General features: G+C 51.6%; 1 protein-coding gene across 4 annotated transcripts in view; it reads right to left on the reverse strand.

The window, feature by feature from the left end:
- Positions 1-25,329, reverse strand: part of CASKIN2 (CASK interacting protein 2) — a 72,529-nt gene that overhangs the window by 11,233 nt on the left and 35,967 nt on the right. For 3 of the 4 annotated variants that reach the window (XM_073311867.1, XM_073311865.1, XM_073311864.1), the window contains exons 3-11: positions 9,908-9,959; positions 5,955-6,052; positions 5,296-5,441; positions 4,565-4,660; positions 2,579-2,709; positions 1,956-2,064; positions 1,295-1,403; positions 810-904; positions 416-533 (exon numbers count right to left, since the gene is read on the reverse strand). In XM_073311867.1, coding sequence (XP_073167968.1) covers positions 416-533; positions 810-904; positions 1,295-1,403; positions 1,956-2,064; positions 2,579-2,709; positions 4,565-4,660; positions 5,296-5,441; positions 5,955-6,052; positions 9,908-9,959 — 954 coding nt within the window. The remainder of the gene's footprint in view (positions 1-415; positions 534-809; positions 905-1,294; positions 1,404-1,955; positions 2,065-2,578; positions 2,710-4,564; positions 4,661-5,295; positions 5,442-5,954; positions 6,053-9,907; positions 9,960-25,329) is intronic. The other variant, XM_073311866.1, reaches the window with a different exon arrangement.

Genomic DNA, 25,329 nt, shown 5'->3' on the forward strand with positions numbered 1-25,329 from the left:
CCTAGGGACCCCCCTCAGCTCCACCCTCCTGACCTGCAGCCAGCTCTGCTGCTCCAGTGCTAGGCTGAGTTGTGGGCTGCTGCAGGGACATGGACCCAGCCTCCACAGGGACTGCGCTGACACCAGACTTATTCCCCCTATAAACAAAGGGGCATCTGCTCCCACCTAGGGACTAGGATTCAGCTCACTTGAGCCCATCTGAAGCCATTGTCCACATCTGCTGCGCTACCAGTCCTCCAAGCCAGAGGGGGCGCTGTCAGACAGAGAGCCACACCCCTGCCACTTCCCACTGGCTGCTGGAGTGGGAGCTGGGTCCAGGGAGGGGGTGGGTGGTAGTGAGGGTGGGAGAAGTCCAGGTCAGAGATATGCCTACCCTCCCCCCCATGCACTCCAGGACGGTGTGTGTGTTACTGACCTGTCCGCTTGCTGATGACCTCGACGATGGAGGGAGGGAAGTAGCCGACTCGATCAGTGCCTTTCTGAGTGTCGTGGATGTGCCCCTTCCAGCGCCCGTCAGAGTGCTGCTCCAGGACCTGTGTGAGGCACCAGGCATGAGAGTGAGAGACTCCTTACAGGTGTCCCAGCACCAGCAGGAGCCAGAGCATGGCATAATACAGGAACCCTGGCTATGGGCAACTCCCAGCCACACCCAGCAGGAGGTGCTGTAGAGAACGTGCAGGGTCCCTGGCTGTGGGGGAACTCCCGGCTGTGCCCAGCAGGAGGTGCTGTAGGGAACACACAGGGTCCTTGGCTGTGGGGGAGCTTTATTATTAGCCATGGTCTCTGCGCAGCTGCAGGTGATTGCTCACCGTGATGATATCTCCTGCCCGGATGTTGAGAGCAGTTGGGTCATGGAGGTTCCAGAAATCTTTTAAAGCTCGGACTTTCAGAATTCCTGATGCCTCTGAAGAGAAGGGAAAGAGGGAAGAAAGAGCACGGGAGACGCGTGGGGACAGGGCAGGGGACAGGAAAAGAGAGAAAGAGAGAGAGAGAGAGCGCGAACATTAATAGCACAGCCAGGGACTCAGTCCCCTGCTGTCCCCACCAAAGACGGAACCCCAGTGCATGCGTATATAAGTATTGAAGCCCCTCACATGAACACTCCAAGTCAGGTTAGCTGAGGGCCTGTTTGGAGGAGGGTTGGGATGTTGCCACGCACGCCCCCATAGAAAGGTTTTCTCCCTGCCAGGTGAGAGCCGGGCAATCAGCTCCCCGCAGCAGGGCTCCTGGTTCTGCCCATGGGATTACAGAGCGTGTGGAATAGAACCTGGCATTACGCTTAAACCCAGCTCACCTCTCAGCAGTTGCTTGATGTCCTTGCTGGCGTGCGAGGTGGTGAACTGGTTCACGATGTCCAGGGCCGTCTGGTTGTAGGTGTTTCGGATGTTCACATCTACGCCACCCTGCCCGTGGGGGAGCCAGCAGAGACCCCATCAGTGCCGGGGCCATTGGGCAGCCACTCAGGGGACGCCATGCCTCACACTAGAACTGCTGCTGCGGAGGCAGCCTACAGGCAGGTCAGCACCTCCTGTGCAGCAGACCCAGACCCCTTCTGGGGGAGCAGGGGGCCCAGCATTCAGAGGCCTGGGGGAGAAGAGCCCCCATCTTCTCTCACCAGCTATCACTGGCAGTTTGGGGGGAATAAGAGGAAGTGGGAGCAGGACCAGGACAGGAACGAGTCCCAGAAGCTGCACTGATGGAGGGAGGTTCTGTCCCTTGTCCCCCACCAGCCACTGCAGTCAGGCCACAGGCTGCATCTTCCCCTGCCCCTCAGAACCAAGCCCTGGGCTACACCTCTCCTCCCCCATCGCCCTCCAGAGCTGAGCCACTGTCTCTCTCCCTCTGTCACCAGCTGCTGTCTCTTGTAGTGGATCGCTCTCATCTCTCCTAGGGGCTGCAGATTTGGTAGCTGAGGTACCGCTCCCCTTCCTCCCCGTGAGGGCCTGTCAGCTCACCTCCAGCAGCAGGCGCACCACCTCCGTCTTGCCGTAGAGCGCTGCCTCATGCAGGGCCGTGCCCGTCTTTGTCTGCCTGTTGATCTCAATCCCAGCTTTCAGCAGCTGTCTGGGGGCAGGGTGGGGGGGAATAAGCCGTGGTGGTTTAGAAGGAGGAAGTGGGCACTATGAGCCAGGAGGACAGGGTGGGCAGTGAGGCAAGGAAGCTGGACAGCAGGCAGAATCAGGGCTTGGGGTGGGGCAGGGCAAATCTCTTATCTCAACCAGGGTAAAATCATGAGGTGATTTGGGTTCACCGGATACCAAAGCCAAATGTCAATTCCAACTGCATAGGGTGAGAACTGGAGGGAGCCCGTAGGACCAGTGATGGACAGGGGGGTCTGGAGTAGGGCTGGGGGGTCTGGAGTAGAAGGCCCAAAGCCCCATGGAAAAAGAGCTCCAAGGCTAGGACTGGGGCAAGCAAAGGGCAGCATATGGGGATCTCTGGGGAATGGAGCGGCAGGAGGAGAGTCTGGCATGGTGCATCAGCAGTGGACGCTGCTACGGGCTTGTGCAGGTTAGGAAACTCATGGCTGGCAGGTTTGGGGCAGGGCGAGGCCAGTGGCTAGCATGCTGTCTGTTACCTGATTATCTCCTTGTGCCCGTTCTTGGCTGCCAGGTGCAGAGGGGTGGTGTAGTTGGGGTCACTAGTGTCTTTGGACTGACCCTCCAGGAGCGCAACACACATGTGGCTGTTCAGCAGCAATTGGGCAACCTAGGGTGGGCGAGAGATGGGTGAACGATGGGGAGCATGGAAAGGAGAGCACATGAACCCCCGCCACTCTCCCCAGGAGCCCTGCAGCAGCAGGTGGATGGCTAAGCTGGCCCCATTCCAAAGGGCAGGAAGGGACTTCCTGGACTGCTCCTGCCAGATCCAGCCCCACGTGCATGGCCAGTGCTGAGAGAGCCTCAGCGGGGGGGGGGACCAGAGAAGGGCAGAGCCCAGCAATCCCTGAAGCCCCTAGCAGTCATTGCAGGAATGAATTGCTTTCCTGATACCCCTTTCAGACGGTGGCCCAAGGGCCAGGGATTCCGAGGCCCAGGCGTGCCCTGGCCTGGCCTGCCGGAGACGCCCACACAGAAGGGGAATTATTGGTATCTTGGGGCAGCCCAGACGCCTAGAGCGGGGGCTGTTTTCACAGCACTATTTATAATGACAGAAACAAAAACGGCCCCCTGCCGCCCCCAGGGTGAGAGCGAAACAGTCCCTGGCTGCTCCATTGAGCTGGCTGCACGCTTTCAGTGCCGTCCCACTGGCTGGGCCCCCTTACAGCAGCGAATGGCAGGGGTGTGTTTCTGTAGGCTTGCTGAGCTCCCACAGGGTGGGGGGAGCCTTCCTGCCCCAGCAATGCAGGGCGACCCGTGCACCTGTCCCAAGCAGCCGAGACAGGAATCCCTCGAGCCCGGCCAGGTTGGAATCCCAGGCCCGCAAACACAGCTGTGCTGAGCCTGCCCCCTCAGCGCCTGTGGAGATTAGGAAGGCTCAGCCCGTCTGGTCGCCACCAGCCTGGACTTAAATGGGAGCAGAGGAAAGATGGGGGTTGCGGAGCAGCATCCCGTGCTTGGAGCAGCGGACTCGGGTTCTATCCGGGCTCTGCCACTGGCCCCTCTCTGCCGCTCCGTTTTCCCCATGGGTAAAATGGAGCTAATGACACTCTCCTCCCTCAGGGGTGGACATGCTGTTTGTAAATCAGCTTGGGCTGGAAGGAGCTATCGAAGGACAAAGCGCTGGCCGCCACATGGAGCTTCACAGCCACAGCAGGGAGAGAACCTAGATTTTCCTGCCCCAACACATGATGCTAAGGGAGAACCTCCATCAGTGGCTAGCACCACAGGGCCTAGGACAGGGGTCTCAAATACGCGGCCCGCCAAGCTTTAAGGTCCCCCCTCCCCCACAGAGTTATTTCCTGCAGCCGCCAAGCTCCCCTCAACCCTTCCCCCCCCCCCCCCCCCAGCATGCCGTGTCCCCACTCCTCTGCCTACCTCCAGGCACTTCCCACTGCCAAACAGCTGTTTGGCGGCGCTTAGTGCTTTCCAGGAGGGAGGGGGGAGGAGCGGGGGGGCCACGTGCTCAGGGGAGGAGGCAGAGAAGAGGCAGGGCACGGGTGGGGATTTGGGGAAGGGGTTGGAATAAGGTCAGGGACGGGGCGGAGTTGGGGTGGGGACTTTGGGGAAGGGGCTGGAATGGGGGCGGGGAAAGGGTGGGAAGAGGCGGGGCCGCATGGAAGGAGTGGAGTGGGGGCAGGGCCGGGGGCAGCGGGGGTGGGGTGTGGGGATGGGGCTTTTGTCCCTTTATATGAAAGAGGTTTCAGTGATGTGGCCCTCGGGCCAATGTACTAGTCCTCATGTGGCCCTCATGGTGATTTGAGTTTGAGATCGCTGGCCTAGGACATGCACCGAGGAGTTCTGATCCCATCCAGCGGAGGGCAGTGGTGCATTGGCCAGTTCCTTGTAGTATTGTTATTGTGAAGGGGAAGAGAGATGAGCCCTAATACAATGCCTCAGTCAGGAACGACTGGGATGGTGTAACAGAGCGGCTCTGCACAGTTTGCAGGCAAGCTGTCCTTTACCTTAAGCCGGCCAAACTCACAGGCCAGGTCCATGGGGGTTTTCTTCGCCTTATTGATGAGACACGGGTTGGACTGGTGCTGGAGCAGCATTTCTGACTGCAGAGGAGTAACGGACATGTAAGGGAGCAATGCAGGAAGGCCAGCGATCATGCTCCATCCAGCAAGCAGCCTCCTGACACCCCCATTAAACTATTCCCCTCTTCCTACGGCTCCTACCTCCACCTCTCCCTCGGACAGGCCCTGTTGGGACAGCAGCCTAAGGTGTGCTCTCCGGTGCCTGTGAAGAGCACCCTGTCCCCTTCTGAAAGGCCTGCTCCCTTTCCCCATTTCCGCAGCCCCCTGGCCGCATCTCCCCTCCCAGGCAGGACTGCTGGGCTGAGCCCCCTCCAGGTTAGACCAGGCAGAGGCGGTTTGTGGGAAAGTGATGCGAGGGCCTTCCCAAAGAGATTGTCCATCCCGCACAAGCCGGGAGGAAGCAGTCACGCCAGGAGTGGAGTCTGGGTCTCTTGTGGGGCAAGAGGATCACAGGCCGAAGCCTGGAGGCAGCCCAATGCTACATCACCGCTAAGTGACCCGATGTCATCACACTGCCAACCAGCTGGCATAGGGGATAGGCCCGTGGAAATCTGGGTGAGGGGCACCAGGAGATTCGGGACCGGGCACACGTGCCTCTGAGGGCACCTGGGCTCCCACAGCCTCCGTCACCTCTCTCCCCAGGCTCCCTTACTCACCACCTCGTAGTGCCCGTACTGCGCAGACAGATGCAGGGGGATCTGCCCATCCAGTGACGCCATGTTGACCGAGGCGGCTGCCCGCAGCAGCAGGTGGACCGGCTCCACCCTCCCCTGCCAGGCAGCATAGTGCAGCGGGCGCATCCCTGCAGAGAAGCAAGGTCAGGAGGAGGCCGAGAGGGGCCGGCTCTCAGCACGACATAGCGATGTAGGAGCCCCAGGGTGGCAGCTGGAAGGAACTAGGCCTCATGAAGCTGAGCTCCCCATGGGGGTGCCTGAAGAACGAGCACCATGCTGACCCCTTCTGAGGCTCCAGATCAGCCCCCCAGCTCAAAGTGAATGGAGCTCCCTGGGGTGAGGAGCTGGAGATGACTCTATGGCTGCCTTCTCCCAACCACACTCACTACAGCAAAAGAAAGGTCAAAGCAGGGCCTGCTTCAGGCGCTTTGCCCCATGGGAGGGGTCACAGGTGCACTGCTCCCTCAGGATGGGGGCAGGCAGAGGGCACCTCCACCTTACACAGGCAGACGGGTTCTCCTCAGTCACTTGGAGTGAGGGGAAAGTGGTAGGCTGGCAGAGACACTGTCCCCTCCTGGATGTAAGGGGGAGCAGCAGAGAGGGTGGGTGGAGCCCCAGTTTGAGGTGAGCCAGCTGCTTACCATTGCTGTCCTTTATGTCGACAGTGGCCTGTGCCTCCAGCAGCAGGGAGATGAGCTCCAGGCTCCCACCCAGGGCTGCATGGTGCAGTGCTGAGAACCTGAGAACAGCAAAAGACAAGGGTCTCAGAAGCAACCAACTCCATGGATCCATGCACTCGAAGCCCAGCCCTGCATGGGGGCAAAGGTGGCCATTTCTCTCCTCTCCAAATCAAAAGCATCTAGCGCCGATTTCCCACTGCCCCTGCATTTTCCAGTTTCTCAGTCTAGGCTGCTCCACAGCTCAGGCATTCCCACAGTTCCTGGCCATATGGCTACTAGAACAGGGGCAAACCCCAGTTCTCTGTCAGTCTCCACTCATTACATACACCAGGTCCCTGGTGTAAAGCCATTGAGTTCAGCAGGGCTCTGCAACGGAGGAGTTTGGCATGACATAGCTGGCAGGACTCTTCCCCCCACAATCATCTCACACGGGCTCCTGTAGACCTGGTGGTTGTCCCATGAGACCCCAAAGCAAACTGGCACCAGACATTTGAGGGAGACATGCTGAGACCTGGCAGCTTGATACATGGTTGGTGACACCAACCAGGCCTTGCTCTCTTACTCCACCACCTCTCCTGCTGCTGTCTGTGGACAGTTTAGACCAACACCCATAGCACACAGCTCCTGAGAGGAGATGCAGCTTCTCCACAAGGCCAGAACACCCTCTGCCAAATGCCTTGAGTTAGAGGAGACTGACCTGATCCTATATATCGAACTATATCCTGCCCCCCTCACATTTTCTGCTGGAAAAGCTCTCCCAGTCCAAAGCAATCCAAGCAGCGCTTTCTCTCTCCACCCTCCCCATCTCTTTCTATTTACAGCTCTCCAGTGTGACCAGCCTGACCTGGTCCCTCTCTCACTAAACTCCTAGCAATCCCCCACCCTGGGAAGCACCTGCTTCCAAATCCCTGTCTCTGAGGCATTCTCAGCCAGAGCACCCCTTCTGCGTAGCACACTGGCAGAGGTCCTGCTGCTGTGCTCAAACTCTGTTGGTTTCCAGTCGGCCCTGACACTGAGCCTTGGGCAAGTTGCCTCTCTGAGTCTCAGTTTTTCTGGCAGCAAAATAGGGAGAAAACAGCTCCTTGCATCCCAAAGGTTCACAGCCCTTTTCAAGGGACCTGTGAAGGAAGAGGTCTATGTGCAGTACATGCTGTCATCGTCTTATTGTGGGAGAGCCCCTTACCCTTACTCTGCCCTCTACAGGGGGAGGGAGGGAAGGAACAAGCAAGGCTGGGGCAATTAGAAGAGTCCACCTGGGGCCAGCTCTGCTCTCTGGGCAGCAGCAGGACAAGCAGGCAGAAAACCCAGCACTTGAGGGGTTTGGCCAGGGGACAGGTTTTCCAGGCGATTCTCAGGCATTGTGTGTGTGTGTGTGTGTGTCCCACTCCCCTCCTGGCCTAACCCCTCCTCCTGCTCTGGCCCTGACTGTTGCAGTCTCACTGCCAGCATGGATGGCTCTCCCCCTGTCAGACGCCCATGGCAGAGTGTGTGAGGCCAGCTAGAATGAATGAGCCCTGTGTTCCAGGGCTGTGAAAGAGGCCTGTTTGTCTAGAGTGCTCTCTCCTTCCCCTGTGCTCCCCCTGCTCCGGGCTGCTTCATTCATGTGAAGGGCTGTGTCTGACCAAGGGAGGCTCAGTGCCCACAGGGAGCAGCATGGGAATTCAGAGCTCAGTCAGGCTTTGCTCCCTTCACGCTCTGGGGCTGGCACGGAACTTTCCCCTGCCACGTTCAAAGAGTGGGCGAGCTCACTTGGGGCGGCCCCATGCACCACAGGAGCTTGTGTGCATCCCATCCCAAAGCTACTCCCGCAGCAGGTCAGCCCAGGAGCCCCGCTAGTCCACGATCACAGCAGGAGCTGCTTCAGATGAAGGGGCAAGAAACTCTGGGGTAACCTGCCCACGGGGAAGCTCCTTCCTTACCCCAGGCACATGCGGTACGTCTACACAGCCCGCAGCAGTAAGCCTCCTAGCCTGGTTCATGCTAGCTCTCAACAGAGCTGTACAGACAGCGCTTTGAAGTTGCGGCTCAAGCTGACACTCAGGCTCAGCAGCTCACCGTCCCTAGGCTCCAGAGCCTGAGCCAAAACTTCAAAGCACTGTCTGCACACCACTAGTGTGAGCCCCGCTGCCTGAATCTGTTGACCCGGGCTGAGAGGCTCAGTGTCACGGGCTGTGTAGACATAACTGTAGTGGCTGGCTCATGCCAGGAACAGGAGGGGTTAGATCCCCTAACATTCTGAAATACCCCTCGGGTCACTGCACGTTCTCATTATCCATAGGAATGTCTCAGAGGGAACAGGGCCCAGAGAGAGCAGCGTGCCCTGAGACCCAGGACCACAGTGGTTTGATGACTTGGCTAGGAGACGCTAGCTGTGGAATCCAAAGAAATGGGTTCTAGTCCTGGCTTGGACACTCACATTTGCTGAGCTCTAAGCAACTTTCACTCGTAATCAGAGTCCAGACAGGCCACGCCATGCAGGGCTAACTTAGTGACCTAGTGAATGGGCACATCTCTGCAGGTGTATCCTGACCACAGCAGGCCCCCACTGGAGCTTCACTGTTCACTGCTTAACAATCGAGTGATCAGTCCATCTCATTGATGTCCAAATCGAAACCTTTGTCTCCATTTAAAAGGAAGGAAGGAAGGAAGGAAGGAGGAAGACGAAACTCAAAAACCTGGGAAATTCCAAAGTCAACACAACTTTGTTTCAAAAACCAGCTTAAGGTTGCTAAATAAACCCTCACTTCCCCCAACATTTACAAACCCCAAGCAAGGAAGTGTATAGTCAAGGATGTCATAAACCTTACACTGCTCTCCTAGCAGAACACACACACTCTTCTTATCAAGTCTGATGCAACGCACGACTCATACCATCGCACAACTCATACTCATACCATCTCCACCTTCTCTCTGATCCAAAAGAAATACGATTCTTTCATCAGCAGTTTGAAAACAATCACACAAAACCCTTCTGGAAAAGGGAACATTCCACTGTACATTCATAATGGGTCTGACACAGATTGATCAGCCTCGCATACATCTTTATCAAAAAATCAATAACTTATCATTTCTTGTTACACTTTTCCTATTCATCTATATCATTCTCAAGAAACAGCCATCCTAAATACTTTACCAAAAAATCCTAGTGGTCAATCAATAAACATTCTAACTGACAATGTTTCCCATTTAACAGAGTCCCTTAAAAGAAAACCTGTAGGTACCGAAATAAAGTAACAAATATAATATATAAAAAACTGTCACCAATCTATGGGTCAGAATTAAGGTGGGGATGAAATATCTTTACACTTGATAAGAATAGTGTGTTTATTATATTGACAGTGTAACATTTGTGGTTTTCTTAACTCAGTATCATTTTTGAGAAGTACTTGGATTTCGTAAGTGCTGAGATAGGCAGGTATGTTGTGGTTTAGCAATCTCAGCTGGTCTTTTAAGAGATTTTGGAGAGGGGGTGGAATAAAAATAAAGGGTCAGGCTAGAGAGTAATTTCCAAGGGAGCCTATAGAACGCAGGCGAGGAGAAAGGGAACGGGCACAGCACTGGGAATTAACACTCCTCCTGATGGGCTGCGGTGCCAGTTCTCCCAGGCTCAATGAGTGGCTTTTACCCCAAGTGCTCTGCTCCAGGCAGGCACCATACTGTGCCCATCTCTGGTCCTGGAAGGTTGTCCAAAGCAGGGAGGAGGTTTTAACAAGCTGGAGAATACATAGAATGGGCATTTCTGGTCAGTAACGCAAGAGGACACACTACATCAAACCCATCAACTGTCCTGTTACTGTTAAACCAACCCTAAACCAGCAGCCAAGAACAGTCAGGGATGCTAGCGGCCCAGAGGCACCACCGGCCCATGCCAACGTATTACGGAGACTGAATGAGAAGGTTCGGGAAACACTCACCCGTCCGCGTCCTGGTAATTCACATTCATTCGCTTGGCTGATCCCAGGAGCTCTGTAGAGAGAAGAGTAGACAGTCAGTGTAGAACTCCCACAACCACTACTCATTGCATGATAAATGCAGGCTGCATGGGAGACCTCGTCCCACTGGAGCAGGAGAGAGGGCCTAACAAAGCATCAGCTGAGACAGGGATCACACGTGCAGCCCTCTGATGAGAAACTCTGGGAAAACTCAGGTCTTTGGGAGAACATGTCCACAGTGGGGTGCAGCTAGCATTTTGTACACACGCTGCCTGACCCATTTGTTAACCCTGCCACCTTTGCACCGTCAGATCAATGATACAGCAAGCGCGGTTAGACAGAGGGATATAGAAAGAGGTCAATGACTGGTCTGAAGAGTTAAAAGAACCCGCTAGTAGCCTGAGGAAATACCCCACCTTGTCAGGGTTCCCCAGAGACACCACAGTCCCTGCCTAGCCTGTACCCTAGAGAGAACACTGAGAAGCTAGGCTGAATTTTTACCTTTTCAGTTGACCAAAGCAGAGCAATCACATGCCGAGCTTGCCCTACAGGCCCCACTCTGGTCACTGCCTGATCCTCAATTTTTTTCCGTAGCAACCTACCTGTGCCTGCAGGACAATGCTTAATTTCTCTCTCTAGTTGCTCCCTACGGACCATCCGTGGCTGCAGGAAGGGATGGATATAAGCCCCCAAATCCCCTCATACTCTCAGACTGTGGCAGACCCCATGGTCCTGTGAGAAATTTAAGACTCTCCTGCAAATTGGGTTCAGCCTTCCCCTTTGGCCAGGGGTTTCCTGGGCCCCAACTCTGGCTCTGGGGTGGCCACCCTGCCCCACGCTCCTGGCTCCTGTTTGCGCACAGGACCACATCCAGCAGCCCTTTCTAGAGCATCCTGTGTGTGGACAGGACAGAGCTTGCCTGTCCCTCAACCCGTCGGTACTGACCTCCCTTCGAGCAAGCCACCGCCTGACCCATCCCTTTGTCTTCTCCTTTCACTCCAGCTTCTTCTGCATTGACCTGCACGTACACAACCTGGCTCTAGCCACGCAGTCCTTTCTTCCTCCATTCCCTCTGCCACCACTGCTCAACACACCCCATCTCCAGCATCTCCACAGCCCCTCAAGCTCCCGTTACATAGAGCGGGAGCAGCATGATCTATCCTGTCGCTTTCACCCAACGGGATGGCCCCTCTGTTCAGTTCCCCTCTGGGGACGCTCCATTTATAGAGTCAGCTGCCTGGAAAGTGCTGAGCTAGGAGGTTTTGCTTCCACCCCTGAGCTTCTTACCCGCTCCTCACTGCCAAGGAATGGCCCACGGACCAGATGGTTGGCATTTTACTACTAGGGCAGAGGCTGAGGTCACAGGTCGTGAATGTAGAACTGTATTGTCTCCCACATTCCCTTAATCTAGCCCAGCCCCATGGAGAATCTGGGGTGTGGAGAACTATATAAAGGAAGAGGACCCCTGCCCTTCATCACACAGTTGATGAATTAAGCCCTCAACTCTCTCCACTGATTAATTCAAATTAATTATTTCCTCCTACATGGGGTATTTTATTCTCATCTGGGGGTTTGAAAACATTAAAATCTCTGGAATTTATGTGCTAAATAAGAATGAAAAGAAGAGGTTTTTCAGTGGTTAAAGGGGTGTGTGTGTGTGTGTAGAATCAATCATTTCTAGACCAATTGCGTTCCCTTGCAATTGGGTGTTAGCTTGGTCACTCGCTGCACCATGCCACTTCCCTGACGGTCCATTTCCCTTTCAAAGTGGCCATATATCCAAGCCCATGCCAGTGTTTTAGATTTCACTGAGATTTCTGTGTTGATCCATATGGGAAATTTGGGCCCTAAAACAGCCACACTCAATTTAGGGTGGAATAATTAGCCAAAGCATGGATAGAATTTGCTGGGTCAATCATGCATTGCTGGAGAGAGCACCTCCTCCCTTGAAATTCCTGACATCTGTGCCAGCCTCCCTGCATTTCTTCCTCCTGTTGACTCTCCATCTCTTTTGATTTTTCTTCTTCTCCCTCTCACAGCTTCTCTGTAAAATGTATATGGAAGATGCCATATGAAATAAAAATGTTCTGTATGGCAGGAAAGATGACCCTCGCTAGGGGAACAAGAGAGTAGAATGGGAGAGGGACTCATTTACTTATGCAAATTATAATGAAAAGGAAACCAAGTAATTGCAGTTTTCTTTGTGTTAATTCTTGCAGTTTAAAATGTTTTGTAAATAGGTTAATTAATGCAAAATGGTCTTCAAGTCACTGTTTGCAGAGGACTCTGACTAGCGTAACTAGTCCTCACAGCGGAGAAGAGACTGGAGAGGTCTAGATGGAAACCGAATAATTAGCTATTCTAGGGATTTTTCATCTTCAAAGCACTAGGAAAACATTAATGCACAGTTCTATGCTGAAGAGCTTCTACATAGACATGACATCTCCTTACTCAACGGACCTGCTCCCTGGGGATAGAACTGCTGATATAAAGAACAAAAATAAGTTTTTACTTTCCTCCCCCCGCCATTACCCCTGCAGAGCCAGCATAGCTAAGGGTTCAGTTAGTACTTGTGCATCATCACAAGAGCTACTTACTAAATTCCCATCCGCTACACCTGTGCCCCGCCATTGAAGGCTATCAGATTGCACAAGATTCACTGGAGGCATCACTTGGCAAGGGACTTTTTTTTATTGGTGATGATGCATAAGAAAAGAGCTCAGCTTGACTCTCAGATTCCAGGCTGAGTTTGAGACAAAACATGGAACCCCATGATGCCAGTTTTACAGAGTCACTCTCAAAGCAAATTGCTCTTTAATGGCACAGAAGAAGCCAGGAAAGCAGCAAGCTTCTGCAACAAATAGCCCTCATATTGTCTAGCTTAATGTTCTGGAATTGTTCCTACAATGTGGGGGAAGGGGAAAAGGAAAGACTGTTGGGGATTTTAAAAGGGCATGGTCAAAATAAAAATGATAGATATGATAAATAAAAATTCCCTTACCTTTTCTTTTAAATAAACCAAAACCAACATCTTAAATGAGTTAAACAACTTAACATCTGTGCTGATTGGTCCCAAAGAAATGCCCAATCAATCATTTACTTTGCACCATGTATCGTGTTTGCTTACTTTTTGCCCTATAGGTAGTTTGGGCAGAGGAACTAGGCTGGTCAGTTCCACTTTATGGAGTTTATATCCATCCACTTCAGCTGGTGCTTGACACTGGAAGGGGATTTCCTGAAGGGAAAATGCCTGCTAAAGAGATGGGGTCCTTAAGAATTCTAAGAACACACGATGGTTGTTCGCATGCACTCTCAGCAAGACATAATAAGGGGCTCACTCTCGAAAGGCCCAAGCGAGTCTAGGACAGAGCTACAGGGACAGATAATGTGCAGGTAGATACAGCACGGTGACTCTACTTCAAACATTTAGCAGAATAGGTGAGTCAGGAGGTTTTATTTCTTGTTTTTAAAATGGCAGGAGGATTTGGTGTAAGTTAGATGGGGGGCTCTTCCAGGTATGAATGAGACGGCAGATGGAGCTGTGACGAAGTGAGAGAGAGAACACCCCCAGAAAGAAGAAAAAAGAATTATACTCTTTTTACCTCAGCCCCAAACTTTTCAACAAACTCTCTACCGAAAACAATTTCCTCTCAGTCAAGCTGGATGCACTGAGATATCAACAGAGCCCCCCATGCTCTTAAAACAGCAGCCCAGAAGGGATCCCATTCAATCCTGGATCCATGGAGCAGCAGCATTAGCAGATGTGACAGCCCATCCAATATGTTGAGTGCACACTGGAAGCCACTGCCCCTTCCTCACAGAGCACTGCTGTACCTCTCCCTCCACCGACACAAGCAGGAGGATCCTAGGGGCCCTAGTGGACTTGCTTGTGAAGGTTAGCAGCAATCACAATTCAAACAGCCCCCTGAAATTCCATTACCGAAGCATCGTCAAGGGAAAGTGGCCTGGAGACGCCTGGACTGAAAAGCAGCGCTGTGATGAGGTAAGCTTCTCTCCCCTCCCTCCCTCCCTCCCCCTCCAGCCCCCCCAGGGATGCAGCTGTCAACATCTGTAAGGCAGAATTCCTGAGACTTAACTCTCGGCACAGAGGAGAATTCCTCAAATTAGTTCTTCATTCCAGAGTGCCAGATAGCTCCTAATCAGGGTACCACACAGGGGGAGGTACTAACAGAGGACTGGCTAGCAGGTGCGGGAGAGAAAAGAAAGAAGTGGTCATAACTTGCACATCTTTAGCACTTTCCATCCAAGGAGATCAAGGCATCTCCCAGACAGTAATGAATTACGGCTCACAACCTTCCTGGGAAGAAGGTGCAGAGTTTACCCCCATTTTACAGGGCTCAGAGAGGTGAAGTTACTTGCCCTAAATCATACAGAAAGTCGGAGGCATAGCTGGGAACAGAACTTAGGCATTCGGACTCCAAAGCCCCTTGTTGATGAGATGGTGTGACTGACGGAAGAGAGAAAAAGATGGGGGTGGGGAAAGGGGCTGTGAGACAGAGAAGGGACGGGGAGAGAATTCAGTAGAGGGTCAGAGCTTGGAGGGGAAAAGGAACACAGGAAGTCAGCCTAACATTTGAAAGCCATTCTGGCCTCCAGCTGCTCCTCTGCACCATCCACAACCAAGCTGGCCTCCTCTTGAACAGCTGATGCACAAGGACAGCCCCAGGAAACAGGGACCCTATTTATCAGAGCACGCGGCAGGCCAAGATTATTTACATTGGACAGAGGGGTTCCTCTGCCCAGGCCACATAAATCAGTCAGGCTACAGGAGATTTCAATCCTATTTCCAAAAGATTAGTGCTTTCCCACCCAGGGAGTTAAGAAATCCTGGGACAGAGCACAGTGCTTCAGGGAAACTACGGCACTGAAAGATTGGGAAGGAAGAGGCGGTGTGTGGGGGGGAATTCATCACTGCCTGGCACGCACTCTGCACCGCTGATCAAGGCATATCATTGAAACTAAGGCTTCTTGGCACAACAGAGCCAGGAGAGATGGACGACTAAAGCTGTGGGAGCCTACCTGATTTCGTAAAACAACCCTCTCCTCAACACTGTCCCATTACCTAGAGCCCTAATAGGATGCATGAATCTAACAGCCAAGCAGGATTAGCGTGGGAACGCAGCCCAGACAGAGAACAGTGGGTCAGGGCCCTCCCCGGCGAACCCAATTCTCTAACTAGAAGTCATGGAAGACAACGTTCCCTTACAGCACTGCCTTTAGTGGTGACAATGTTAGCGCTTGGGGTGTAGCTCAAAGCCTCAAGCTGATAAAGAAGCACTTGCCCAAGATCGCTGCCTCCTGTACAGCCCCAGGAGCGGGACAACCCCAGGCTGAGGGGATACAACACAGCTGGTCTTGTATCAGAATGGATCCCAAATTGACAGTTGGAGATGTCACTGTCACTTACGGAGTGCTGGGTGCTTTGCAGAGATGGCGGTGCAGTCCCTGCCCTGAGACGTGTAGGTGCTATTCCAGGGACTGAGCACAAGCTCAGTCACACACCCATGTAGGGGGACGGCTGCTTTTCAAGGCTTTGTGGAAGAACAGGGAAGGGCCTGAAGCACCAAGTTCTGACCTGGAGCCGTCACGTCCCCCAGCTTGGAGCGTGGAGGTCTTGGCATCGGCCCAGCTCTGGTTCTCAGGAGGGACCTGAAGACAGAGTCAAACACTAAATAGCAGCTCAGGGAAGAGAGGCCTTGATACCAGTTCCTGGACCGGAAGTTTTGTCGTCACATCCTTTCTTTCAAAGGGTTTAACTGGAAACAGCAGAGGAGAGGGGGAGGAGGCAGATTCCCACTCTCCAGAGGTTCGTGCCCCAAACCTGGCCTGGGGCCTCTACTGTAGGGACTGGGTAACAAGGGGTGGAGAACGGGACATTGCCTAAAATCTCCACATCTTTAAACTTTCTCCCTGCGAGAGGCCTGAGACACACAAACAGGACGTGGGCACATACAAGGAGCCTTCTGCACTTGCTATTACAGGGGCAGAGTTTACAGCCACAACTGAGGTACTGAATTTGGGAAATGCACCCCCATCCCACCAAAGCATTGTGCAGTGCTCGGTGTCTGAGGGCAAGCAAACCACCTGCGGGTTTGTGCAGTGGACACACCACCCCCCACCTCTCACCCATCCCCCTCACACCTGTCTCCCATGCCCCCTCCAATACCCCTCTCCTCCCTCCCTCCCACCCCACCCATACACACCTTCCTTCATTCGCCCCACCCAGTTCTCTGCCTGTCTCCCTCCCCATCATCCTGTTTATACTCGTCACAAGCTTGAGGCTCTGAGGAGAAACCCCAAGGCCTAGACTCTGACTTCCCCTCCAGTCTCTGGGGTCCTTATCAGTGCTTGGTCCTACCTCTCCTTTGGCCCATTTCCCCATCGCGCTGAGAGATGCAGGGGCCAGTTCCCACAGCGATATTTTGGAGTGTGTTGGCGGGAGCCACAGCGTGGGGTTCTCATGCAGAGCGCTCTCTCACAGCCAGCTATTTGGGAGGTGTGGCACTGGCCTCTGAGACCACAGGACTGGGCAGGCCCCTTACTGGGAAACATCTGACAAGCTTGTGGGCTACATGCTCTAATGAGCATCCTGCAGTGCCCCTGTGATGTGGTTGCCTGACCTTTCCAAGGGACCTCATGGCCCTCAGTTGCCTGCCTTTGGTTCCCCCAAGCTCATCATCCAGGGCTGAAAACCCTCCAGGCCAGACTCTCTCTCATGCCGTGTGGCTCCCATCTCCAGCAGAGAACAGGCTCAAGTCCAGGAAAGAAAGCCAGGACAAGAGCCAGTGGGAATCCCAGAGCTGTCGACTCACCCACCTCTGGGGGGAGACACCTGAAAATTCACTACTCCCCACAGACCTTCCCAAATGCGTTGGGAGGACAAGCGGGACCTGTGCTCCAGCTCTCATGCCAAGAGCACCTGAGGGTGAAATGGAGCAGAGAAAGGGCCAACGGAGGTTAATAATGGATGAGAGAAAGACACGGGGAGAGTCTGAGATAGAATCCGCCCTGTGACAATTGAGATGGATTTTGTGCTGAATTTCACTTGATGCTCAAGGGAACCCCCTCCCCCCTACCAAGGACTTGCTGCAGAGGCACAGGACGGCACCAGAATTTGCCCATCCCCGGTTATTTATACCCATTTTCCTTTGGGGTCACCTTCTGGCCAGGTCACAAGTTCCCTGTGTGCCCCTGAAATCCCAACTCCCCTGCCAGGTCCAGGCCTCCCCCAGTTTCTTTCCCCAGGACTCTACTCTGAGACAAGATTTTCCTTTGCTCTGCCCTAGCTCTGAATCTGTCACAGCTGCTGATCCTCGTGTGCCTGCCTTGCCCAGGCAAGACGAGCACTTAGGGGAAGCCAGTAAGCACCCTGATCTCATTTATTGCACAGAGGCAGCCAGGAAGAGAGCTCCAGTCAATAGATATCAAATTTTCGGGCCCACATGCCCATCGAAATGGTGCCCTTTTGAAAGGGAACTCAGCTTTGGCTTGGATTTTCTCAAAGACTTTAAGGTGAGATGAGACCATTGTGATCAGCTAGTCCAGTAGTTTTCAACCTGTGGTCAGCAGACTCCTGGGGGTCCGCAGACTATGTCTGAGATTTCCAAAGGGGTCCGGGCCTCCATTCGAAATTTTTTAGGGGTCCGCAAATTAAACAAGATTGAAAACAACTGATGTAGTCTGACTCCCTGCACATCATATGCCACAAAACCTCACCCACCCACTCCTGTAATAGGCCCATAACCTCTGTCTCAGTTACTGAAGTCCTCAGACCTTGATTTAAAGACTTCAAGTTACAGAGAATCCACTATTTACTCTAGTTCAAACCAGCAAGTAACCGTGCCTCATGCTGCAGAGGAAGGTGAAAACCTGCTCAGGGCTCTGCCAATGTGATCTGGGAGAAAATCCTTTCCTGACACCAAAATGGCCATCAGTTAGATCAGGGGTGGGCAAACTACGGCCCACTGGCCGTGTCTGGCCCGTCAGCCATTTTAATCCGGTCCTCAAGCTCCTGCCGAACAGCGGGGTCTGGGGCTTCCCCCGCTCCAACTGGGGAGCGGGGTTTGGGGCTTGCCCCGCTCCGCACAGCTCCTGGAAGCAGCGGCATGTCCTCTCTCCAGCTCCTACGCATAGGGGCAGCCAGGGGGCTCCGTATGCTCCCCCCATCCCAAATGCCACCCCTGCAGCTCCCACTGGTCAGGAACTGCAGCCAATGGGAGCTGCAGGGGTGGCGCCTGTGGACGGGACAATGCACAGAGCCGCCTGGCTGGTGCTGCGCCTCTGCATAGGAGCTGGAGATGGGATATGCTGCTGCTTCCGGGAACTGCTTGAGATAAGCACTGCCTGGAGCCTGCACCCCTGATCTCCTCCCGCACCCCGCCCTCCGAACCCCTCAGTCCCAGACCAGAGCACCCTCCTGCACCCCCAACCCCTCATCCCCAGCCCCCCCCCCCCAGCTGGAGCCCTCATCCTGCTCCCCCGCACTCCAACCCCCTGCCCCAGCCCAGAGCTGCCTCTCGCACCCTGAACTCCTCATTTCTGGCCCCACCCCAGAGCCTGCACCCCCAGATGGAGCCCTCACCCCCTCCCACACCCCAATCCCCAATTTTGTGAGCATTCATGGCCCACCATACAATTTCCATACCCAGATGTGGCCTTCAGGCCAAAAAGTTTGCCCACCCCTCGTTTAGATCCTGAGCATGTGGGCAAGACCTATCAGCCAGACACCTGGGAAATAATTCTCTGTACTAACTCAGAGCCCTCCCCATCTAGTATCCAATCACCAGCTGTTGGAGATATTTGATAATAGCAGTCGTGGATGGGCCATATGCCATTGTAGACAATCTCATCATATCACACACACCCACACCCATAAATTCACCAAGATCAATCTTAGAACATGTTAGGTTTTGTGTCCCTATTACTCCCCTTGGAAGACTGTTCCCAAACATCACTCCTCTGATGGTTTGACCATCTAATTTCAAGGCTAAATTGGTTTTTGGCTAGTTCATATCCATTTGTTTTTATGCCAACATTGGCCATTCACTTAAATAACTCCTCTCCCACCCTGGTGTTTATTCCTCTGATGTATTTACAGAGAGCAATCATATCTCCCCTAGCATTCTTTTCATTAGTCTAAAAAAGCCAAGCTCCTTAAGTCTCCTCTAATAAGGTAGGTTCTCAATTCCTCTGATCATCCTAGTAGCTCTTCACTGCACTTATTCCAGTTTGAATTCATCTTTCTTAAACATGGGAGATCGGAGTTGCATACACTATTCCAGGTGAGGTCTCACCAGTGCATTGTACAGTGGTAATAGCACTTCCTTATTTCTACTGGAAATACCTCGCCTGATGCATCCTAGAATTGCATTAAATCTTTTCCATGGCCGCATCACATTGGGGGCTCATAGTCACCCTGTAATCGACCAATACACCATGTCTTTCTCCTCCTCTGTCACTGCAACTGATAAATCCCCAATTTATAGCAAAAATTCTTGTTGCTAGTCCCTAAGTGACTGACCTAGCACTTTGCACTATTAAATTTCATCCTATTTCTATTACTCCAGTTTCCATGGTCATCCAAAACTTCTTATATGATATTCCAGTTCTCCTCCATATTGGCAATACCTCCCAGCTAGGTCTCATCCACTGTCCCACTTTTTGTGCTAAGGTCATTAATGAAAATGTTAAACAACATTGGTGCCAAGACCCATTCTTGACGAACTCCACTAGTAACTTCCCTCCAGCCTGACAGTTCACCTTTCAGCATGAGCTGTTGTAATAGTCTATTTAACCGGTTCCTCACCCACTTTTCAAACCTTGTATTAATCCCCATTTTCTGCAATGCAACTAATAAATTCCCATGTGGAACTGTATCTACTGCATTTCCTTTGTCTGGAAAATCAGTTTTCTCAAAGAGAGAGAGATCAGGCTAGTTTGGCATGATCTACCCTTAGCAAAACCATTTTGTATTTTATCTCAATTACCATTTACTTCTAGGTCTTTAATTAGTCTCTCTTTCAAAATTTGTTCTAAGACCTTTTGAGGTTAAACTAATGGGCTTATAGTTTCCCAGATCATGTTTTTTTCCTTTCTTACGTATATGTATGACCCCCACGTTTACAGAGTCTTTAAAAATTATTGCTATTGGGCTTGCAATGTCAGGTACCAGCTCCTTTAATATTCTTGGATGGAGATTATCCGTGCCCCCTCCTTTGGTCCCATTAAGCTTTTTGAGTTTGGCTCCCATGTCAGATGTGGTAATTTCTACTTCCATATCCTTGTTCTCATTAGCCACCCTGCCACTGCCCCCAAGCTCCTAATTATCCTTATTAAAACCTGGGGGAAAGTTTTCGTTTAGGTGTTGAGGCATACCTAGAGAATCTTTAATCTCCATCCTGTCCCCGGTGCTCAGCAGTCCCACTTCTTCTTTCCTTGTTTTCTTTTCACTTATGACTAACAAACCTTTTACTATTGGTTTTAATTTTTTTTTTTTTGCCAGGTCCAACTCTGCTTGGCTTTTGGCAGTTCTCACTTCTTCCTTACACACTTCCTGACAGCCAAGAGGTAGCTTTCTTTGCTGATCCATCTCTTCTTGGCCTTCTGCTTTCTCTTAATAACCTCTTTGACATGCTTGGTTCATCCAGTTTGGTCTGCAACCCTTTCCTACAAATTTTGTCCCCTTGCTTGGGAAGCAGGCTCCAGATAGTTTCTGCACTTTTGACAAATTAATTCCAAACCTCCTCCACATTCAGATCCTTGAGTTCTTCAGTTCAGGCAACTTCCCTAACTAATTCCCTTGATTATTTTATTTTATTTTATTTATTTTTTAAATTTACCCTTTTGAAATCACTCACTCTTACATTGGCCTTTTGGGCCCCCTTCCAGGGGCTGAATTTCAGACTCCCCCTCCCTCCTGTCTCCCCTAGAGGGACAGAGCAGACAGCTGGGACCGAAATTCTGCAGAGACAGGATAGTCACTGGCTGGCTGCAGGAAGAAGGGGGAAGATGACTACCAACGCTCAGGCATAATTAGCATGATAGGCGCAACCCTGCAGAGTGCTGGCTGTCCTCAACCACCAAGTCACTGCCCTTCCCTGTGCCTGAATTTTCCCACCCAAAAGGGGAGATAACAAGACTCCTCCCTTCCAGGGGTGCTGTGGCACTTTGTCAGCTGATGTTTACAGGGTGCTCTGGAGCTGCCACACCTGGCTATCTGAGGTTTCCCAAAGGCACCGACTCTCTGTTGTCTCAGGACCATCAGCAAGGCAGTAGGAACGAGCAGGTCTAGGGCTGCAGCTTGCTGAAGGGGCAGGGCAGGCACCTCACCCGCGTTCGTGGCAGGCGTGCCAGCATGAACTTTTATTGACCTCCCTCTGGGCGCTTGGCCCCTGGTGCTGGTGCCAAAGACAGGCGTGTCCTCACCTAGCACTCGTGGCGTGGGCGTGACAGACAGCCCATCAGTTGGTGCTGTATGGGCACGCTCAGGGGAGTGAGTCACGCTCCACTCCCGCCACCTGCCCCTAAAAGTTAACCCTTCACTGCCCACTCCAGCTCTCTTGGGGTCGCTGGCAGTTCCTCAGGTCTTAAAGGAGACATTTGCTAGCTATTTCTGAAAGGTGGGACTATGAAGGCTTTACACACAGACACGCATCCTCTATCCCTCTCTGCTGGAACATCTGCTTTTGGACTTCGAACTGCGTAGAACTGAATTATTCCAAAGTGCATTTGCAAAGGCTCTGAAATCACGTTTTGCTGCCCCACCCATCAGCCTGTTGTTGATGCCAAACCAACCTCTCTCTTTTTTGTTCACTGGATCTTGATGCCCTTTCCCCTCTCCCCCATTGCATTCTGGGCAAAGTACTGCCTTTTGCCAGGTCCAGCATGGGCTTTAGTGAAAGCTAGACATGACCTCAAAGGGGCAGAAGGCTCTGCAGTTTGGAAACAGTACATTTCTGTGACTGGCATCACAGCCACGGGATCCAAAAATGAAGCATCGCCCCAACTCCCACTCCATTGTGCCCTAAGGGAGCATGGGTGTGCCTTCCAGATGTTATAAAACTATCAACTATTTTGCTGCCTGACCAACAAGATCTGGAGAGGGGAGAGGAGCTCAGATTAGTGAGGGGGGAGACATTCCAAACAGAGCTGAGCAGGGAAACTGTACGGACAAGGGGAGTTTCACTGAGTTTGCCTAGCGTAACAGATAGAAATGGTTTGGACAACACCAACAGCTCATTCCCCAGCCAGCAGCCACTGTGGAGTAACTGGGCAGAATGTTAATTCCTACTTTCGAACCAATATCCATCAGGGAAAGACGACCACAGAGTGGCTCATAAATGTTTAACCTCAGGTAGTGAATAACACAGCACACGCGCCCTTGGAAATGAGACCCTTCAGTGAGCCCTCCCCTCTGCCATGTACAAGTGCTGACAAAACAGTCCCTGTTACATCTGAAAAAGGGGGCTCATCTAGTGCATCCTCTGCCTCCAGCAAATACATCCCATGAAACGTGCTCCTCCATTCGATGAAGTAAAGTAAGTGTGGATGCTCTACTTTGCAGGGAATGAGAGCTAATAACTGATGACATCAAGAAGGTTGAGTTGTTCAATTCCTACTTTGCTATAGGCATCACTAAAAAGGGTTAATGGTGACCAGATACTCAACACAATTAATATTAACAACAAGGGGGAAGGAATGCAAGCCAAAATAGAGAAAGAGCAGGCTAAAGAATACTGAGATAAATTAAATGTATTGAAGTCTGCAGGGCCTGATGAAATTTGTGCTAGGGTACTTAAGGAACTAGCTGAAGCAATTTTGGAATAGTTAGCAATTGTTTTTGAGGACTACTGGAGAGGTCCCAGAGGACTGGAGAAGGGCAAACATAGGGGGAACAAAGGAGACCAGAGGAATTAGAGACCAGTCAACCTAACTGCGATACCTGGAAAGATATTGGAACAAAAATTATTAACCCATCAATTTGTAGGCACCTGAAGGATAATAGGGTTATAAGGAATAGCCAGCCCAGATTTGTCAAGAACAAATCATACCAAACCAACCTAATTTTCTTCTTTGACAGGGTTACTGGCCTAGTGGATGGGGGGAAGCAGTAGTCATGATATAGCTTGATTTTAGTAAGGCCTTTGACACAGTCCCACGTGACATTCTCATAAGCAAACTAGGAAAATGTGGTCTAGATAATACTATTCTAAGGTGGGTGCACAACTGCTTGAAAGACCATACACAAAGAATAGTGATCAATGGCTTATTGTCAAAGTGGGAAGGTGTATCTAGTGGGGCCCCACAGCGGCTAGTCCTGGGTCTGATACTACTCAATATTTTCATTAATGACTTGGATTATGGAGTGGAGAGTATGCTTATAAAATTTGCAGATGACACCGGGTTGCAAGCACTTTGGAGGGCGGGATTATAATTCAACAAGACCTTGAGAAATTGGAGAATTGGTTTAAAATCAACACAAGAAAATTCAATAAAGACAAGTGCAAAGTACTACACTTAGAAGGGAAAAAAATCAAATGTACAGCTACAAAATGAGGAATAACTGGCTAGGTGGTAGCACTGCTAAAAAGGATCTGGGAGTTATAGTGGATCACCTATTGAATAGGAGTCAACAATGTGATGCAGTTGCGAAAAAAGCTAATATTCTGGGGTGTATTCACAGGAGTGTTGTATGTAAGACAAAGGAGGTAACTGTCCTGCTCTACTCACCACTAGAGAGGACTCAGATGGAGTACTGTGTCCAGTTCTGGGTGCCACACTTTAGGAAAAATGTGGAAAAACTGGAGAGAGTTCAGAGGAGAGCAACACAAACGATAAAAGGTTTAGAAAACCTAATTTATGAGGAAAGGTTAAAAAAATTGGGCATGTTTGAGAAAAGACGACTGAGGGGGAAGCTGATAAGTCTTCAAATATGTTAAGGGCTGTTATAAAGAGGACAGTGGTCAATTGCTCTCCAGATCCACTGAAGGTAGGACAAGAAACAGCAAGGGAGATTTAGGTTAGATATTAGGAAAAACCTTCTATGTATAATGATAGTTGGACTCTGAAATAGGTTTCCAAGGGTGGCTGTGGAATCCCCATTACAGGAGGTTTTTAAGAACGCTTGGACAAACACCTGTCAGGCATGGTCTAAGGTTTATTTGGTCCTGCCACAGGGCAGGGGGCTGCACTTGATGACCTCTCAAGGTCTCTTCCAGCCCAGCAATTATGTGATTCTATGACTGTGGACCCTCCCTCACCATGAGTTGCATGAGGTTCACAGTGAAAAAACATGCTCTCCAGCAGCAAGAGGCCCACCTGCATACCAGGTACACCCTGGAAAGCACACCCTTACAGAACAATCCTGTCACATGAGTCCATGACATGGCACCTGTCCCTCTCCCTCCATCCTAGGACACAGGGTCCCTTAGTGCAGGACACTCCAGGCATCCCAGCACTCGGTACACAAGCATCTCCAGCACAGCTTGTCCCTGTTATTCCTTAGTTGTCCCCCATCTTCATTTGTTTCCCAGGTCCAGTGGTCCCTCCTGCTAGGCTGGGGGAGGGGCCTGTAGAAGTGGGCAGGCTTGTACCTGCCCTCCTCCCAGGATTTCCAATAAGGCCTCACTACAGTGGGATAGTAGTGATTTGTCCAAGGATTTCTGGGTATTAGGGGTCCAAGAATAAATAAAATAAATAAATAAATCTCCAGCACAGCTCTTTAGTTGCTGGGCCACAATCCTTTTGCAATGGTAGTTATGAAACGGTTAAAAAGGTGGCGAGGGAAAGAACATGTGCTCTTAGTCTGAGAGTACAAACTACCTGTGCACACGCTCTGGAAAAACAAACAGGGGGAGGCTCCTGATAAGCCAATAAACTGGCTGTATGCGTTAATCATCTTCGATCAGGCAGAAAGACAGCTGCTGGCACTACTTCAGCTACGTGCAGCTTGCCCTGTGGGCAGCCAGCTTAACCCTACCATGCATCGCCTAGCCCGCCTACCTGCGTGGAACAACCCCAGAGGAGGAGTCGTGCCTTGCTTTGGCCTTGGGGCTGGCAGTGACCTCCCTGGCAATATCAGTAATGACTCTATCTGTTTAGATTACAGGGATCATCTAAGGGTACATTTGCACTGCACGGGAAGGTGTGATTGTAGCACGAACAGGCACACCCAATCTAGTTTTAATCTAGCTAGCACAAGTAACAACAGTAGCGTAGACATGGTGGCACACTGGCAGGCTTGTATTCCACCTGCTAGCCCATGCTGAAGCCCGTGCTGCCATGCCTATACTATTATTCTTACCCTGGCTAGTTAGATTAAAGCTAGCATGGGTATTCTTACCTTCACTTACAATGTAGGCAACCCTAAGTGGTTTTCATTTACC

Source organism: Lepidochelys kempii, chromosome 14 (genome assembly GCF_965140265.1).
Source record: "Lepidochelys kempii isolate rLepKem1 chromosome 14, rLepKem1.hap2, whole genome shotgun sequence".
Lineage (NCBI taxonomy): Eukaryota > Metazoa > Chordata > Testudines > Cheloniidae > Lepidochelys > Lepidochelys kempii.